This window comes from Scatophagus argus, chromosome 19 (assembly GCF_020382885.2).
Source record: "Scatophagus argus isolate fScaArg1 chromosome 19, fScaArg1.pri, whole genome shotgun sequence".
In the NCBI taxonomy this organism is placed as follows: domain Eukaryota; kingdom Metazoa; phylum Chordata; class Actinopteri; family Scatophagidae; genus Scatophagus; species Scatophagus argus.
In genome coordinates, this window is record NC_058511.1 from 11,173,209 (window position 1) to 11,193,529 (window position 20,321).

General features: G+C 40.1%; 1 protein-coding gene across 2 annotated transcripts; it reads right to left on the bottom strand.

The window, feature by feature from the left end:
- Positions 1-11,114: 11,114 nt before the first annotated feature.
- On the bottom strand, positions 11,115-17,105 carry aldh8a1 (aldehyde dehydrogenase 8 family, member A1). 2 transcript variants are annotated; one of them, XM_046372393.1, is made up of 7 exons: positions 16,833-17,105; positions 15,877-16,024; positions 15,332-15,487; positions 15,096-15,245; positions 14,658-14,914; positions 13,269-13,430; positions 11,115-13,163 (listed from the first exon to the last, which is right to left on the bottom strand). In XM_046372393.1, exons 1-7 carry the CDS (start codon positions 16,977-16,979, stop codon positions 12,711-12,713), a joined length of 1,473 nt encoding a protein of 490 aa, XP_046228349.1. In that variant the 5' UTR covers positions 16,980-17,105; the 3' UTR covers positions 11,115-12,710. The 2 variants fall into 2 exon arrangements, with proteins under 2 accessions (XP_046228349.1, XP_046228350.1); XM_046372394.1 differs by having other exon boundaries at positions 16,776-16,906.
- Positions 17,106-20,321: the final 3,216 nt, after the last annotated feature.

Consider the following 20,321-nt stretch of genomic DNA (forward strand, 5'->3'; position numbering starts at 1 on the left):
CAACAGGTAGCTGTAGAGACAAGTTAATAATCCATGAGTTGTCCTGAAGGGTAGGCCTTGATGTGGACACACGTGTGTTGATATCCACCTAAAGAGTCTCATAAATATACACAAACATGCAGCCAAACACATACATTTGTCTTAGAGATCGAATCATTTCAATGGGACTTTCCCTGACAGCCTCACATGGTGAAACAGAATACAAAATCATGTTAGAGTGACTGCACAAGCAATATGTTTAAGGCGTGTGAACATTTTTTTGTTATTGTGCAATCCAGCCAATGAGGTTTGACCACAAAGGGGGAGTCTCGGGTCACTCAGAGGGAATAAGGTCAATTGATTGAGCATACTTGTGTGAAAAACATGTTTAATGCTGTGTCAGTGTTGGTGGATGTGGAAAACACTGCACAAAACAACAAGTTACAGATGTGATTGCATTACTCTGTTGCATCAGATCAGTCTTTGGATGAAACTTTGATAGGTGCTTCCATCTGAGCTACCCCATCATACTTAAAAGTGGTTTGTTTTTTGTTCTTTTGATTCATGGTGGTCACTGCAAATATCTCCACAGACTTTATGGCAATTTTGCCTGCAATCACATGTAAAAATGTTGTGAATATTAAAAAAAAAATGAGTAATTCATAAACACACCAACAGTGAACTGAGAACAAAAACAGTTGCACACAGACAGTTTTGTTCATCTTGACCTCCCACAGGAAGGATGTGTACAAAATGACTCCACCGCACCAAACCTCAGAAGCAGGAGACCGTGTTTAAAATGATTACCCTGCGATATGGAAATATGGGATGGAAGTAGGAAGTGCATATTATACTGCCACAGCTGATTTTATGTTGCTAGTGTGACTTTACCCTTTATATTGACTGGTTCTGGGTGTCCTGAAAGTTACTGATGTCAAATGTATGTAAAAAATGTAATACTCTCAAACCGTAACTATGATTGGTGCACTGCAATTATGTGACATCACCTTTTTCTAAGTGAGCCTCACTCACTTCAATACAATTTGAAAATCAACAACAAAAACATAAATGCAGAAGTCTAAGTGAGATAACTAGAACTGTTTCTATTCATGTCAGATTCCATTGGCCATGGTAAGAGCTTGACTGAGAAAAAGGGTTTTCAGGGCCTGTGGTGATGTTAAAATGTAATGATTTGAAATTATTCTGACAAAAAACCATGAATATCAAAAGATTATTTAACCACAATTCGGCCATTATGCTGTAGGTATGAAGCTCATGCTCTGAACCATTGGTTTGGTCATCATCCTTACCCTGCCACTGGCATTTTATTTTCTCTGCCTTTGAAATTATCGTGTGAAATGTCAGTATGAAGGATGTCACTAATACTACAGGTATAAAGTGCCAAATGTCATATCAAAGCCTTGCAGCCCCTCAAAGAGCAGAAGAATAGCTGCTATAAAGAAGTTAATGCAATATAAACCAATCCAATTCCTATTAGTAATATTATTTAATATACATTGGCTTCTAGTTGGCCTGTGAGCCCTGTAGCGACTGTTTTGAATGTCACAAAACACACTGTTTACTAGATTGATTTCAGCGGAGAGCTATGAAAAAAAAGATAACTGGCTCATATCCATTACTCATCTTCCCTTTTATTTATAACTCAGTCTTCAGCTCACTCTTCTGTCTGTCTCTGCCACTTCCTTTATTCCCTGCCTGCCTTCCTATCCGTCTCCTCATCTCCCCAGCTGGTCTTGTCGTATCCTGAGCGCCACATCCCAGTGGGCCAATAGATGGATGGCCCATGGGTGATGTGAGGCCCTGCTGTGCATCCTCACAGCCCTCTTTCTTTGTGTGCCTCTCCTAGATCATCTCTCTCTCTCTCTCTCTCTCTCTCTCTCTCTCTCTTTATTTAATCCCACAGTTGGTTTCAGTGGCACGACTGACAGCACCCTAGGACAAGTGCTCTGCTTCCTTTTCAAGCACTCCTCAAACAGAGGGTTATGCAATACATGCACACAAACGCACAGACGACCAATAAACACACACTTTAATGCTTAGTGCCAAATCATCCAATTAGTTGAGAAGTGGGAGAGGAGAGGAGAGGAGAGGAGAGGAGAGGAGAGGAGAGGAGAGGAGATTTGTATTATAAAATATACAAATAAAGTGCGGAGTTTAAGACTCTGTGCCATAGACCAGAGATTCCCAACCTATTTTTGTTTGTGTGGTCCCTGAATAAGCATCGTGAATACATGTCACCCGGTGCATGTTTATGAGCTGAGAAGCAGTTCAAACAAAGCTATTTTTCCTTTTTTCATTTGACTTTAGAGACTGTAAGAGACAAAAACTAATGGCCTGCTGTAGCTCAGTTTGTGTTCATGCACACCAGAAGGCTGAGTTACATTACAACATACTGTTGCACCAACCATTTATCTTGTGTGAGCCCCTTTTGGAGGAACTGTCCCTCGATCTAATAAAGAGAAATCTGTAAGCTAAGATCAAGCATATATATAAGAAGCAAACAAAATCTTGACTGAGTTTTGTATTCACAGCGTAATATTTAACTGCTGCCCAGTGTTAACCAAATTTGCTATGATTAGAAAACTGGTGGGATGCTTTACGCAAAAGGAAAACCAGCTTTGATCGTATCGCAACTCACGCTGCAGCCAACAAGCACGGGACACAAACAGTCTCATTGTCCGCCTACACAGCAGTCCAGTTCATGACGGCATACGGCTAATTAGTGAAATTAAATCAAATCAATTTATTTCCCCTTGGGAGTGTTTAGTCGGAGATTGTGCCTGACTGCATGTGTGTAGTGTTTCAAGGATAATGCACCAGAAGAATCCCCGGAAAGTGTCCCTTGCTCTCCAGTCTGAGTCAGGAAATGCACAAAAGGTCCTATTGTCACGAAAAGCTTTAACAAGGCAGCAAGTAGTGTGTGTGCCCGAGTGAGTGTGCACGAATGCATGCGTAGGGTCAATGCACTTCTGAAGTAAAGGTGCAGCCCCGCTGAATTGGCCTTGTACTAATTTGATCTGTAAATATTAGGTGTGTTATGAAATGATACGGCCTACATTTCAGGTCATGGAATGGGCGCAGTCCTAGATGCACAGAGGCGTGGACGAATGGATCATTTGAATTTAGTAGAAGATCACCTTGAGATGTGTGAGACCTCATTTTAAACATTCTCCTAAAAATGTTTATGGACAATAATATACCGCTTGCAAGTCATGTCTGGAATTCCCATATGTTTATTAACTTTGTGACGAGGGATGTTGTCAGACAGAGCAACGGCTGTACTGTCGGTCAGGGAAGCAAAAGTAAACAGAGAGAGAGTTCACATGGCGCCTTTTTTGTCATGTGCCAGGAAGGGTCAGCCAATCTTTATGTAGTTTGACGTGCTTGATCTTTTGTGGCTGTGTTCCCAGAGGTGGTGTGTCACCGGCTAGCCAATAAAATGGCAGGAAAAGGTACAAGCCTCAAAAACAAGAGATGAGTGGGGTAGAGACTGAAAGAAAGAAAGGGGTTGGAAGACAGAAGGTAACACCTACTGTAGCTGAGGAAGGACACAGAGAGTAAATGCAGTTGGACCAAAGGAGAACTCTGGAAGATCTTTAGCACTTTATCGCTTATGGGTTGTCACAATTGGCATATAAATGGTTCATAAAGGGTTTATAACTGTAAAACAATGTAGCTATACATATAATGAATATTATTGATCTAAATTAATCCATTTGTGAGTATAACTCCCAATGTGAAGCGCACAGCATGTAACTTATCTACCAAATGATGAATGATAATGACAATATAAACTGTTTTAATTACAATGAAATATGAAGTATTTATTACACTTATAAATTGCATTTGTTTATACATAATTCTTCATGTTGGGTGTCATCCACCCAATAATCAGTGAGATGCAGGCAAAAGCATGGAGGAACTCGAGTAACATTTCTGTAAACTATCTTATCTTAAAGTTCTAGAATGAACCGTGTCTTTGTGAGTTTTGGACATATTTAGAGACAGTATTATGACTGTGAAGCATTTCACTGGTGCATAAACAGTAAAAGAATGTTCTATAACACTGTGAATAATGAGATATCAGTACATATAATTACAGCTATATTATTCTCCTGTATTATGCGCCATAAGTGAAGTCATAACTGTTGACAATTAAATTAGCAAACATTTAAAAATGCATTATATTAAATTAGCATTTAGAATGCAGTTTTTCTACATCTTTCCATTGTCAGTTACAGACAATGCTCATATAGGTACTGTATGTCTAAATTCAGTTTTTTATGTGTTTCTTTAATTCTGTGTGCCCACTCATACCTCATACATTTTCCTTCATAGTTTCTTTTTCTGTCATTTTTCCACTCTCCAAAATTTAGGTGGGAGGACTCACAAAAAAGGCTCTGGTTGTAAATTGAAATGTGAGTGAGAGAAAGTTTTTCAGGAAGGAACTGAAAACTAAACTATTGGCTGGGAGGGAACATTTTCTTTATGTCTGTGTATGTGCATATTTGCACATACTGTGTGCATGAGTGCGCAGACAAATGCTTACCTGGACAATGGCCTAAGGAATCAGAGGCCAAACTGGACCATCTGGTCCTACAGCCAGGAACTGACCAGTCAGCATTAAGTAGGCACCTCTCCCTCTCATGCTCCCTTATGCACACACACACATATCCACCCACGCACTGACAGACAGGCCTCGGCTCTGTGCAGTCTCAGCGGAGCTCTGATGGCCTTTGTGAGGCAGCCATGCTGGAGGCGACAGGCCCTACACGCTGTTCCACCATGACATGTTGGCTTTGTTATTTCTCCATTCAGGGGAGGATTTGGTGTCATCCTTCCCCCTTTGCTTGGAAAATGAAATCAACCTCTGTGAGGCTATTTTATTCGTAACTTTGAAGTGAATTCATAAATTCATCACCCTGCAATGGAGAATCCCAGTTTCAGACTGTATAAGGCTAAATGTCTTTCCTGGTATAGCCACTTCTGTGTGGGGTGTATATCTGTATGTAATTATAAATGTTTGTTTGGGATCAGAATGACAGGATTTGGTTGCACCAGCTACATTTGTTGCTACATTAAGCTCTCAGTAGGCCTTATTCAGTCAGTATCAGGCATTGCAGCACATAGTGTAGGGCTGTGTGGGAGGACACAAGGAGGAGAGTATCATCACAAAATGCCTGTAAATTCTGTCTGGATAGCACATGGTTTTCTGCTCTTACTTTGGGAGCAGCAAGTCTTTGAGAGAGGCTTTCTGTTTCCACAGTAAGTTTGCAAAGTATTCCTCTTCTTTTGCTCGTGCAGTTTCCTGGCAGAACAATCAATAAAACAACTTAAATAGGAACTTGGAACAAGCTGTAAACTGCTTGGATGATGATACTGATCGTGTGTTTCAGACTTTGTAGAACAGTTAAGAACGAGCAGGAAATCTGCTAACCTAGCCTAACCTAACAGTATTAGGTCATTTAGCAGAACATTTTGTAATTGGAGGTGTGCTGTGATATTTTTTAAAATGTAGTTTAATCTCTCCAGTTGAAATTGGAACAAACGTGTCCAACATATTTTTCCATTATCTCTAACTCTTTTCTGTGATCAGGTCAAACATGAGGAAGTTAACAAAGGCATGGCAGTCGGTCCACTTCCTGCAGCTATGCCACAGTTACGCTTGAGGTGGTGGTGTAAATATTGAGTAACATCTCTTCTCTGTGTAAGAACTAGTTTGTGTGGTTAAACTCCTATTAATTCAGAGACGTGTCAGTTTTGCGTTACAAAATTTGAACTCGCAACCACAGCTACAGGTTTTCTACCCACACAAAACTTCATATTTATGACCCAAAACTTTTCCATGATTTAATCTTGCAGCCTAATTTTCATTTGCCTAGTGGGTGTGGTACAATAAAACAGAAGCCAGTTCTGTTTAAAAGCTGCCATACCATTATAGGACCACACAGCTGTTTGCAAGCATGCTTATTGTTCTGAAGGCAAATCTAAATCTCAAAACACATACAAATAATAGTGAAAGAAATTAAAGCAATTTAATTTTACCTCATTATCATTATTAAGTTATAGGTCTCATATTTTTCATCTTTTCACCTTTGAAGATTAAGCAACTCTCAGTGGAAAGACCTCTGAACCAAATATACTCACCTGAAAGGTCAGTTGTCTGCTTCCATTGAGACTCTTTAATTAAAACTCAATCTAGGCCAAGCAGTTGCTAAGGACCACATTCCTCTCACTGAACAGATTCAACTAGATCTGAAACACAAAGGTAAGGAGATACTGAATATAGAGAGAATGAAACGAGTCTAAATAATATTTTTTTATATTAGCAAAGACAGTATGGTGGATGCTTTATTATCTATGACACATTTGCAGGATTCATAAGGCATTAGGGGTGTGTTTGGGTCACCTCCTCCACCATCATGTGAGCCATTCATGCACAATTATAAAAACATCAGAGATGTAGAACAGGTCCCATGTATAATAATACGAAGTGCACTGGTGCATGAGATTATATAAACGACACTCATCATGTCAAATGTTGAAAATGAGTAGTCTATTGCAGATCGTCCCACACTGACACAAACGCACACACTCATCTGGTTGCACTCCAGATGAGTGATTACCTGCATGACGGCCTACATACAAGTGACAGCATGCTTGGTGTTTGGTTCCCGCAGAGTCAGATGAGAGCTGTTAGGTAACCAGGAGAGGCAGTGTCAGGAGCGTTGGCCTACAAAGCTGTTGACCTCTCTCTGCTGCCTACCTTGTGTGTACAAACACTGAACAAACATGTTGATGTTGATATGGCAACCTGCACAATTCTGACATAGACCACAGCTGTTTCTGTAAAATGGCACGCTAAATTTATCCATATACAGAAACAAAAAGGGTTGGTAAGCAGTATTTTGTTTAAGGACACTTTAGTCTGACTGATCCTTCTGACTGTAAGGATGCTTTCCATTCCAGCCTGTCTACATATCACAACTATTCAACATCTTTTCTTCACTTGTTGCATTAACCCACACATTCTCACGGCCCCTAGTACACATAACTCTTCCATCTGTATAGGCTCATATATTTAGTTACTTTGGAAGCAGGCTGTTCTGTTTTATTGTTTGTACATTTTGCTACATTTCACCACAAAAGAGTTAAAATGCTGTCTTACTGTGACCCTAGCACAACAGGTTCACAGGATGGGCATGTACTTCTACTGCACCAACCTGCCTGTTACGCCAGTCAAACCAAGTCCCTCAATGATCTTTTTATTACCAGTCAGCAAAAGATTTTCAAAAGCATCTTACAAACTCTTTTGTGACTTTTCTTGTCTGCACTCTTCTAGTATTTCAAACTGAGCTTCATATCAATAAACGACTTTGTGTAAACATCTAATGTTTCCACACTGACCTGATTTTTCATATTGTTTGCCCTGCTGTGGCTGACCTGATCTTTTGTGTCCTATTGTGTCTGTATCAGTTACACAATGACATGCACACTTGTCTTGTGGAAACAACTTCAATATGGTGACGTCTTCAGCCATAGAAATCGGCAAACCGTGCTGCAAATGGACAGGCTGTGCTCATTGCAAGTCAGCTCAACCACAGCTCAGCTTCATTCTTTTCAGAGCTTCCTGTGCTTATTCCTGTATCATGGTACTGGTAGAGAAACAGATACTAACTAGAGTGTCCTAAATGTGAGTAAAAAATTCCCAATAGTAAAATAATGGAGAAATAATGAGTTTGGAACCTGTTTATGATGGAGGACCTATTTATTCAAGCGTGAATCATTGCTGCCTGAAAGAGTTTCTGTAATGCCTAATAGCGTGCTTCTATTCTACTTCCTTATTTAGACAATAAGCAACACATTTTTTATTTTCACAACACAGCATAAGTTCTTTTTTTCTACCTCTCAGAATTTTATCTGAAGCTGAAATCTCCCACTAAACTGTCCTGTTTAGGACCTACAGATTCCTTCCTACTTCTTCCTCATCTTTTCCGCACTAAAACATTGTCTCATTTCGATGTCACTTTGCCATACAGAGTGCAAAGATAGATTGGCAACATTTCAAATGCAAAACCAGACCCAGAACTTTGCACATTGTTGTCATAACTACATGACCTGGGGCTTCCTGACACATCTTTGAACTGTGCTCCATTTCCCACTAAACAAAATCATCATCCGTTTGCTCTTTACTTTGTTTGTCCACACTGGTTAATTTGGCTCAGAATATTCAGGACTGTAGAGAATCAACCAAAGAAAGAGTATTGACTCGCTTTATTAGTTTGTAGCATGGAAGTAAAAAGAGCAAAAGTCCTGCCCTAATTTTCTCGTAGCCTCAGTTGAACTGGCTTCCCATGAGTCTCAGGTCAAACCTGCCAGTGTAGTTACTGAATGCTGAAGAACAATAATGCTAGCACATGTGCTAAAACCAACTGAGTGGCCTAATTTCCTTACTAAGTGCAGTAGTCAGTATAAACTGATATTATAATTCTTTTCCAATGGAGAAATCCTCAGCTTCACGTGATGTATTCACACAATATGGGTAAATACACTGTGGATGTCTGCCCAGAGGTAAAATGAGACTGTTTCGCATTAGATTCTCACTACCAGATGCTGCAATTTATGTGCAATCAGAATAAACAAATTACTCACTCAATTTGTCAGGAAGAATTAAATTTAGGCCACCATATTTTAGCACCTACAGTTTGATGATATTGTTCAGTATAAAATTAGCCTGTAAGGGAAATGTTACATTAGCATGACAAAACCTTTCCTCAATGTGGAAATTAAATCACACCTTCAGAGCGAAGCCGAAGGACACAAAAAGCAGACAACTTTGTTAGTTGTTTGTCAGTTTAGTTTGTCAGTGACTGGAAATGAAGACAATATGCATAAACAGCATGAATTTTAAATCCTATTGGACAAGCAGGCACAGGTGAGTTTCAGTTGGCGATGGCTTATAGATGAATAACTCTCTGTATGTCCTCCCAATGAAAGGATGAGTAATTGCTAATAATTATCACCCTACTCTGCAGTTCCACTCAGCTCTAAGAACCTTTTTTTTCTCCATCGTTTAGCTCTCTGTTTTAAAAAGGCAGTAACTTTACAGTTTTCACCCAGTTTAACCAGCACTGTGTCGTTTTCAGCGAATATGCTCCAAAAACCCACTGAACCCTTTCTGCCCAGAATCAAATGGCAGACAGTTATAGCTTGTGTGCGACGTGGAGAATTTGGCAGTTAAAGAACCAGATATAGTGAAAATAAGCCAGAGTGCATTGCAGTAAGAAAAACTCTGAAACAAATGGATTGAAGTGCATGTTACCCACTTCTATATTTTCAATCACGGGAGCAGTGAAATTTCATACATAGGGCCATTAAAAGTACTGACCAACCAGTGCAATATCTCCAATCAAAAGAAAGTCAAAACACATTTCTGTGCATTTGTGACATACAGAGAAGGACATTTGTTCTCAGACCAGGTCTTACTCATCCTTTCACCCACCTCCTTGTTCTTTTCAAGTTTTACCTTGACTGTATATGACTCCATACAAATAAAATACACTGCACCTAACAGGGACTGACATGCAGCTGCAAACATTTTGCCTTCTGTGGTAACTTTCTCTCTCTCTCTCTCTCCACACATACACAAACCTGGCTTAGTTTGCTTAACCTGCTTGAACTGCAGCATTTTCTCAGGACTCAGCTTCATCTCGGGGCTTATCTGCCACAAAACCCAGGCCGCCTGCTGTGGAAAATTCCCTGAACCCAAATGCGTCAAGAGGCCTTGAGAGGCGGGAGCGTGGTGAGAGAAGGAGAGTCTGGTTGTGAGAAAGAGCAGGCTTACTGAGGGAGAGAGAAAAGAAGAAGAACAAAAAAAAGAAAAATCAAAGCCAAAAAAAAAAAACAGGAAGGATAAAAGAAAGGCATAGGAAGACTGGAAATCACTCATTGCTGTTTTTGTCTTTACTGTTTCCACTTTGTCTCTCATAAGACCAAAACAAGTTCATTTTTTTCAGTGACTAAATGACCAAGCCCACAGTGTGTGATATGAACTGATATCAGATGTTATGCTGGACTAGGCCGAGTTAGTTTAACCATCACATGTAAACAAAACTGTTAATCTGCAGACACATAATGATTCCAGGTCAAGTCAGGATGATTTTGCTCTGAACTTTCTCTCACAAACACACACACACACACACTCATTTCCAAACAGAAAATCAAATGTTCCTGTACTGTATGTACAATTTATAATTAAAACACATAAAAAGACTGGGTTTCAGCCAAAAGAAGAGAGAAAATGGCTACTGGCTGTGACTGTTCTATCCTCTCCTCACATACATATCAAGGAGAAGGCCCTCTGCAGGAGGCCTATCACATCCCTGCAGCCAGCATGAAAACAGACCCTTTATATACTCTGACTCGCTTGGTATTCCAGCTTCCTCTTGGATATAAAATGGAAGGATGCTCTATTTTCATTTTTTCCCTGTGCCTGATAAGTGAGGTGAAAGTTAAATGTTTGGTTTGGCTGAAGCCATCAGCGGAGTCCTCAAAGTCACGTACAGCAGGGTGAGACCTATTTCAGTGAGCCTTTTCCTTCTCAATGAAATATCCACAAAAGGGGGAGATGATGTGATAAATCAAGAAAAAAGGGCGGAAACGGAAGAAAATTAAATGAAACTGCTTACTTATTTTGTTTGTAAGATTATGACTTGGTGGGTGTGTGTGGTGCTGCAACAAAACACGTCGCTGCAGACCTCCTAACCTGACTTTTGGGTGGTATCCACTTCATCACACGCTATGTTCTAGGAAGGCATTTGAGTGCTCGTGTGTGTATGCAATCATGCGGCGTGACATAGCACAATGCCCATTCCCTAGTCAAAACAAAGAGGGTGGGACACACACACACACTGGCTCTGTGGTAAATGTCACATACACCTCACCAGGGGACGTGATTTTACACACTTATGGATAGGGTGCGTCCACCATGTACCCTCTTTCCCTAAAACTGGCACTGACGCTCAGATGGAGCAGAGTACACCGTGCTCATCTGAATGATGCACGCACGGCCAACGTCAGTCTCATCTCACACTGCATTAAGTCATGATCAGATGTTTAGCAAGGAGAGGAGGTGTGTTTATTATGGGGCAAAGAGGGGAGGGGGGGTGTGCTGAAAAGTACAAGAAAAATATGACCAGAAAATGATGAGACAAGCTGAGGGTTGGCTGTGGTTTACATCACTTAAATGATTTTGATCTTTTTTGAATGGGTTTTAAGTTCAAAATAAAAAGTCAAAATGGGACATAAACGCCAGATAAATTCACTTGATATAAGCCATGTGGTTTTCCTTTGTGCATGATATCTAGTGGCTACATGGTATGGTATGACCTCAACTTGCAGGACACAAAACTTTACATGTAAAATCACATGTGGACACATGAAACACAGTGTTCAAGAAATATATTTTTAGACATGTTACTGTTTGGCTCAAGGGGTGACAACATAATTTGTGAAATAGATTTTCACATTTGACACAAGGATAATTTGGTTGTCTGGTTTTTGGATATTTCACATATCTGAGAAATTCATGATAAAGGGAAATGGGGCTTTCACAAGTTGTTTTTTGTAATCAAGTCCATTCGATTCATTATATCATTTAAATACTTAAAAGCACTAAGTATTTTCATGACAGATTTTTGCAAAATGTGCCTCTAGTCAGACAGACATCCACTCCTCTCAGCTTGCTGTCATTCGAGTTCTCCCTCTAGACATGTTGTCCAAGTTGACAGTTTGGTATTTAGTCACCTCTCTTATGTCAGCAGGCCAGACATGAAAACAACTCAATCTACTTCAAAGTATATAAAGTAAAGTTTGCGTGACGTAAAAAATTTCTGCAACAGAAGAGACTTTGACCGAGTTTGCAGTCATAAAGCACAACACCACAGCGCATGGGGAAAAAAAAGTACAAGTGTGCAGATTAAAATGTAAAACTTAATCTTATGTCTGCAGACTTGTTTTCTCGTAACAGACCCAGAATCTGACATCTATTTGTCATTGTGTCATAGACGCTATCAAGAGTTACTGCATTCCACAGATGAGAATGACAACGCAGACTTTGTAGCACACATAAAAACACATTGCACTACATGTGGCTTTTACATAAGGTGTTTTGAATTTGGGACAAAAGTTGTGTTGCAGAACAACTGCTGAACGAATACCAGAACAGTCATAAAGTTTTGCTGTGAACAATTGATTTGGTTTTGGGATTTGGTTAGCTTGAGGCAAATGTTGCTGTTGTCTCTTTATCTGCTTCATGAGAAACATTTTCATTTTTCTATTAGTATTAATCAATCTCAACTGCTCAACAGAGGAGGATGGTGGTATAAAATCTTCAGCAAAGAGTGAATGAAATAGTTAGACACATTACTTTGTTTTGCATTGCAATATATTTCCTCTTCACCAGACATTTCAATTGGATCTCTTCTAGTTTATTCACTCATTTCATTCCATTTTGACTCTTAAAAAAATGGGAATTCATTACAAGCTCCAGTAATCTGAGAAAATTTGCTGAAATTCATCAGAGCTGCAGACCGAGGTTGATGAATGTTAAGATTAACTACAAAACTTTCTCCATATTTTTGTACCCGCTTCTAACAGACAATGTTTAACCAATCAAGACTTGTCAGTGCTGCCATCTTCTCTCCCCTTCCTTAGTGTTTAATGGTGACACTCTTCACCTCAGTGAAGAAGTGGTAGGAATCCTTCCCTCCCTCCCTTCCCACACCAGAGTTCTTCATCCCTCCAAAGGGCAGGTTCAGATCTCTCACCAGCCAGCAATTGGTCCACACCAGACCTGCCTGTAACTGCCTAGCCACTCGGTGAACCTTCCCCACGTCCCGGGACCACACAGTGGCAGCCAGACCGTAACGCACACCATTGCCCTTGGAAACGGCCTCATTCTCAGTATCAAAGGGGCTGATGCAGGTGACGGGGCCAAAGATCTCCTCCTGCATAACTCGGGAACTGTCAGATACGCCTGAGATGACCGTGGCCGGCATAAAGTAGCCGTTGCCGTTTCGCTCGGAGAGGTCCAGCTTGTCAACCCCCTCCCCACAGTGGATGATGCCACCTTCGGATTTGGCAAGCGCTACAAAGCTTTGAACCTGTTGATCGATGCAAAGACACGGTTCACCTTACAGCCTTGAAAACAACTAGTCTTTTCAAATGACAAATTGTTCTCTGACAGCATTTGACACTCATTTCATCACCTTCTCCAGGTGCTCTTTGCTGATGAGTGCTCCGTTGTTGTTGCTGGGGTCAGAGGGGTCACCTGTTTTCCACTTCTTAGCTGCAGCCACAAACCTTTTCAGGAACTCAGAGTAAATACTCCTCTCTACATAAATCCTACTTGTGCACAAGCAGATTTCCCCCTGAGAAATGAAAGGAAGGGAAAGGACAGAGGATTTTGACTGGGGCACTGATTGTTGGGAACATTGTTTTCATTCATGTACCTAAAATAAAATATAGGCTGTGATCTCCCCCATGTGGACCAATCGTGTCACTGCAGCCACATCATTCATCACAAACAGACATAAAAGTTCTGTACTGAGATAATAGATTTCATTTAATTAACATTAACATTAAAGAAATATTTTAAGTACTTTAGATTAAAAAGATTAAAAACTGAGGACTGAAGTCACTTTCTTGTCCAGCAGCTGTTAGTTTAGCTTAGAATAAAAATTGGACATAGAGGGGAATAGTTGGCCTGTCTGTGTCCCAAAGTAACTGCCTCCCATCATCTCTAGAGCTCACTAATTAGCATTTTATATATTGTCAGCTTCCAGTCTTTTTGCTAGGCTAAGCTAACTGTCTGCTTACTGGCTTCATATTTACTCTACAGGTATGAGAGTGGTACATTAAATAGACAAAAGTACTGGGACACACCGATGTTTCAGCACAGTAAGACATTTTTGACAATCCTTCATGGCAACAGTATGGGAAAGACCTTTTTTCTATGCCAGCATGACTGTGTCCCAGTGCACAACGCAAAGTCCATGAAAACATGGTTGGATGAGTTTGGTGTAGAAGAACTTGACTGGCCCACACAGAGACCTGACCTCAACCCCTTCCAACACCTTTAGGATGAACTGGAATGGAGACTTTTGAACCAGCATCAGTGCCTGACATCACAAATGCTCTACTGCATGAATGGACAAAAATTCCCACAGAAACACTCCAAAAATCTTGTGGAAAGGCAGAAGAGTGGAAGCTGTTGTAGCTGCAGAGCTGTCTGTGCATTTAGAGTGCAATGTTATTAAAGTTTCTGTTGGTGTAATGGTCAGCTTTCTTAATATGTTTGTCTATATAGAGTATAAATGATTGCATATAATTAAACCCAAAAAACCCAAAAAACTATTTCTTTAAAGTCTCAAAAAACAAACAAACAAACAAAACAACAAAAAAGGGTCCATTTGCTAGATTTCAAACAGCAGTTGTCACTTGATATGTGTTTTAGTGGACATATTCTCAAACACAAATTTTGTATTAAACTAGCACGTAGTGTAGTGTCTAAACTAAAAAACAAACAAACAAAAAAAAAAAACAAAAACAAAGTCTTCAATAGCATCTTAATGCACTCAAGGAGACTTTTTTCTCACCTGATTGGAGAAGCTGGAGCGAATCGTGGTCTCGATGCACTGGTCCAGGTCTGCATCTGCAAAAATAAGGGCAGGGTTTTTACCTCCCAGCTCCAGTGAGAGCTTCTTACAGAAGGGGGCGCTCCGCTCTGTGATGTGTCGGGCAGTTGCTGTGGAGCCAGTGAAGGAGATCAATGGGACGTCAGGATGGACAACCAGGGCATTGCCTGCTCTTGGGCCAGTGCCAAACACGATGTTGACTACTCCTGGAGGCACACCTGGAGAGACGGACAGATTTGAGATTTTTAATGACAGTGATAGTGTAGAAATAGAAACTTTTAGTAGTAATACTATAAAGTGAAGAATCATGTTTATGTGCAATAATGCATGAGAGAGAGCCTCTTATTTCTCATTGTGTATGAGTAGATTGCTATTGCATTGTGGGTGCTGTCTTCCTACCAGCTTGCTGCATCAACTTGCACATCATCCAGGCAGTCACGGAGGTCATCTCGCTGGGTTTCGCCACCACAGTGTTGCCTGTAGCGATTGCAGGTGCGATCTTCCAGGTCAGCAGGTAAAGGGGGAGATTCCATGGACTGATCAGCCCAGCTACAAACACAACAGCACCACTTAGAAACACATAAGGTACAAGTATAACATTTGCAGGTATTAATGCAAACACACTAAGCTCTCACCCACTCCCACAGGGCAGCGGATTGTGTAGTTCAGGCAGCCCAAGTGGTCCATCTGGCTGCAGTCGGTGGTGTGGTGGAGCACCGACGATGCGAAGAAGCGGAAATTGTACACGGATCGTGGGATGTCCACAGTCCGTGCAAATGTTACTGTTTTACCTTTAACGTTACACCAAAGATGGAGAGGCAACGAAAAACAAAGAATGAGACTAGTATGACTTAATTCATTTTTTGTGCTACGTGTTTGTGTATTACTTTAACGATAAGTTAGAATATGCATTAGTTGGTCCAAACCACACATCCATTTTATGTGCTGAAACATTGATAAAATACACTTAATCACTCTATTTAACTTTCCCCTTGCACGGCCATCAGTTACTACTACACTTGAACAGAGCCTGTTAAATGTTACGACCTGTTGACTCCTAATGATATTCAAGTGTGTGTGTAAGTAGTATTATAATTTTTGATGATAAAACACATTTTGATAAAACACCTGACTGACTGACTCTTGGATTGATATGAGTGTTAAAGCAGTAGGAGGACACCTTGGTCCCTGGACTCAGCTTGGGCAAACTCCTCCAGACGCGCTTCCATCAGATCGGCCAGCTTGTTGAGCACTTGTGCTCGCTGCTCTGGGCTGCGGCCAGACCATCCAGGGAAGGCATCTTTAGCTGCTGCAACCGCTGCCTCCACCTGCAGCCAGTAAAGCACTGAGAGATTAGCATGTTGTTCTGTGTGACTTCTGGGTGAAGCTTAGGCTACATCAGTGGTCAAGACCTTCATGTGGTGCCAAGAGTAAATGTGAGAGGAACATAAATGTTTCTCTCTCTCTACATATATATTTTTATTTTCAAAGATAAAAAAAAGAAGAAGAAAATCACTCCGCTTTAACGCCACAGTGAAGCAAAGAGAGCCTGTCTGTGTGTATTTTGATAATGGCCGAAAAATCTGATTTCACAAAACACTAGAAAATAAGAATATTTAGGCCTAAATGTAATCTCACAACTGTTAAGCGCAAAAAAATATATTGACATGTGTGAGGCTATGTTTAATGATTACCCCACTGTTGACAGTGCAAAGAGTAAAGGTGCTTCCCTCTGACCGTACGCTCTCTGAAACAGTGAGCATTTTATGCAAGATAAAATCTGCTATAATAAGTTAACTGGCTTCTATTAGAATATTCCTTAAACAGGATACAGAATAACTGAGAATAATTTGAGTTGCTGTGATGAGTCATACTAGATTAAATTAAACAAAATGAAACATATGCCAAACACAGGTCAAATGCACGGTCAAAGAGGAAAAGAAACCCCACTATTTCTCAACATTTGTGCTACACTTGTGTGAAAACCTCAACACTAAAGCTGTATAAATGCATTATTGAAGGGCCTTTGTGGCAAAGGAAAGCAACCATGCCTCTTAAGTTCTTTGCACTTGCACTCACTTGAAACACAAGTTAGTGCACTGCAGGGAAACTACTACAGTGCATTGCATATCCCACCTCCTCCTCGCAGCTGTCAGGTACTTTGCAGTACACCTCTCCAGTGGAGGGATCGTAGGAGTCGATGTGACTCCGACAAGACACGAACTTCCCTCCAATGAAGTTCTCCAGAATCAGGTGTGAGCGATGCTCCGAGGTCTTCGACATGTCTGTCAACCGCTCCTACCAAACTAATCCAGCAGACTGAGAAAATGACAGCAGACCACAGCAGGCAGTCAAATGAATCCAGCTGCAAAGAGAAGCTGAACTGATCCTCCTACTGTGGACTGAGCTCTTCTCTCACAGTTCAAAAATGTCTGGGAGAATAATTAGCTAACTCACACACAATGAATAGCTAAGGCTAGTTCATAAGCACTTCATAATCAAAGTTCTACTGATAACATGCTCGTTAAAAGATAAATTAAGCTTTTCAAAGCAGGTGTATATATTATTAAAGCTAATATTGTTAATTTTTAACACAGTTATACTTCTCAGTGCAGGCAGCTGAACTCATTTTTGAGATCTCTTCTTTCAGTCCAATCAGGTGTAGGTTAACATACATTGAAGGAGTATGTACGTAAAAGTAGTCTACTTACACAACACTGCGAAAAAATAGTAAAAAGTAAAATTAGTGCAATAAAATGGCCACTGTCAGACTTTCACTATTATTTTATGTATTTTACTGTTGTAGATGCTTAAGGTTGTCCTGATTTAATTAATTTATATATTCTTAGGTATTGAGGCTTGATCTCGACCCTATCGAACACCTTTAGGATGAACTTGAACGGAGATTGTAGCCTTTTTGTCCAATATCAGTGCCTGATCTCAGAAATGCCCTGCATGAATGGACAAAAATTTCCACAGAAACCACAAAATCTTGTGGAAAGGATTTCTAGAAGAGTGGAAGCTGTTATAGCTGCAAAGGGTGGGAAGTGAGCAATAAAGTAACTAGCAACCCAATCTGTCGGACAGATTTGCAGTGGAATAAAAAGTACAAAACTTTCCTCTGAGGTGTGGTGAACTAGAAATAGCAGCGAATGGGAATAACTCGAGTAAAGAACCCATTCTTGAAATTTTGTACTTGAGTAAATGAGTTATTTTCCACCACTTGTAAAATGAACGCACTTTGACTTGTTCATTACGTTGCCATGAAAGTTAAGCTTTTCGGTTTATTCTTCACCTTGGACACACAAGACAACAAGAGGTCAGAGTTCCCTCAAAGCACCAAGAAACAAGGGCATTTGAATATCTTCATTTCCACGACAACAAACTCCATCTGCTGATGAAGATATATGATATGAGATGATATAACAATAACAGCTACTAAATGGACCTTGAGGTGCCTGAGGTGTCGCTTAAAGGCTTTTTCCTGTTTAAATGCTGATCTGCACATGGAGGACCACAAATGAATTCACCTTGATGTTGTGAGGGTGTAAAGGTAATCTACACAGCGTACATAAGGTGCTTCTAGGGCCTTTAGTGTTTGTTTCGATTTGTACACACAACCGTGTTTTGGAAAGTGCTGATTCAGAGGTGTAATTTCCGATGATGAAGCCGCAGCATTACTCATCTACAGAGAAAATGATTCATCATGGCCTAAAGATAAGACTACAACAGCTCTTATTGTCATCACTTCCAGATGCCACAGAGGCAAAAAAAGACTGAGGATTTGTACCAGGACTGTCATATCAGATCTTCACTACACAATCATCATGACCAAAAAAATTCACAATAACAGTATTATAGTGAACTCTTTTGAAAAATTGAATTGAAATCATATCAAATTTATCTTTAACTTTTATTGTGAGCTTTATCTCTTTTTCTGGCAATCAATTAATGAATTGTGAAAAGGTGACTAAATGAACTGATAAAAATCCACAACGCAAAACAGCTGCAGTGGATCACTGTTATCTGACTACATGACTTTATGTAATAATGTGGAAGAACAGTTGAATGCATAAGTGCACTGAACACTGCAATCTTGTGGCAGCTGATGGATATAGACACTGAGTCTGTGTTTGTGTGAGGTGGAACTTTCCCTTTTGTGAGGCTTTTAAGTGGGTTGCGTTAAGAGACGGCAACAATCACTAACATAAACTTCATCAGCATCAACTGAAATTATAACCCAGACCAATTGTTTGTTCAGTTAGTGTTTACATGATTTGTACTGCTGTTCTTCGGCTCTGGCAACTGGAATGACTCATGACCTTTAAGACCTTTGCCCCTGTCACAATAAATATAATTTTGCAGTGTTTATGCTTGATGTTATGGCAGTCGTGCAGCTGAATCATATTAAGCTGAATGAATATCTGTTGGCGTTATTTTATCAGAGATAAGAGAATGGAGAATCAATTAAAATCAGGTCAAGGGTGACAGAATTCACTTTGTATGCATCACAGATTAGTTTTGCGCACCATTTCTGTTGTTCTGTTTGTGCTCTGCAGAACTAACCTGCAGCCAACTTTCACACGTATGCATTTTGCTGTGCATTTTTGGTGCCGACTTCCACCAAAAAGTTGTGCAAAAAGGAACCTCAACAATGCAGACACAAAAATTTCTCACTAGATACATCTGTATCTGATTGTAGTTTATTTATTTATATTTTACCTCAATTTACCACTATTTTGTTCTTTTCATTTGCGTACTATCCTCCCCTCAGGGTGTCACAGTTACTTTTTGGTGAGTGTACTGCTTTTGCAGACAGGCAGGGTACAATTAGAGTTACAATTTTTTTTTTTTTGTCCCCCTTGATTCACAATCCACCCAAACCCAAAAACTCAATCTAACATATCTACAATTATAGTTTTTCTTTTTTTAATAATGGAAAAGAAAAAATAATCTTTAAGACTCTTGGTCTCTGCCTCTTAGTTGCTTTAAAAAGACGATGAGCTGAATGGGAGCTTTTTTTATAACCAGGATGGCTTTGAGCTGCACTGATAAATAAATAAAATGATAAAAGAAAGGGCAGAAAGTGTTTATCTTGGGATTAATTTCCTTTCACCTTGCTTTCCATTGACCAGTCAGTTGATTAAATTAGGATCTCCTCCGATGTTTCCCGTATTTCTCATACTACTGTAACTGAAAACGTTGCTTGTGTCTGTTTTTCTGTCTCCACATTTCTGGGAAAGTCTGTAAAACCTCAAGTGTTGAGCTACTTTTGCTCACCACAATTACACACGCGTATATACTGTATTGACTCGGTATCCACAGATAGAAACAGAACAGCAAGTTTAATCCAAGTGTAGTGAGTTTCCTTGCAGCATCAGTCTGCACACTCAGTGACAGTATTACTGTGATGTGTGTTTTGTGGTGCTTTCCAATTCAGTGGGAACAACCCCTGCTGTCACTGTCAAACATGACGGGAACTGACCACCTCTACATTTTCACTTCCTACTTATATACATACTAATGTGTATTTCGATGGAAAAGCTTTGTGCAGGATGCTCATTTTCATAGACTGTACACCATCAACCTCTCACAAGGCTTTAAAGGATTTTTTTTTCAGCTGGA

Coding starts and splice junctions, on each gene's coding strand:
- aldh8a1 (XM_046372393.1), bottom strand. CDS start 16,979: ATGTCGAAGACCTCGGAGCATCGCTCACACCTGATTCTGGAGAACTTC. Junction 15,488..15,876: donor AGCTGAGTCCAGGGACCAAG/GTGTCCTCCTAC, acceptor GTAACGTTAAAG/GTAAAACAGTAACATTTGCA. Junction 13,164..13,268: donor GCAAAGAGCACCTGGAGAAG/GTGATGAAATGA, acceptor ATCGATCAACAG/GTTCAAAGCTTTGTAGCGCT.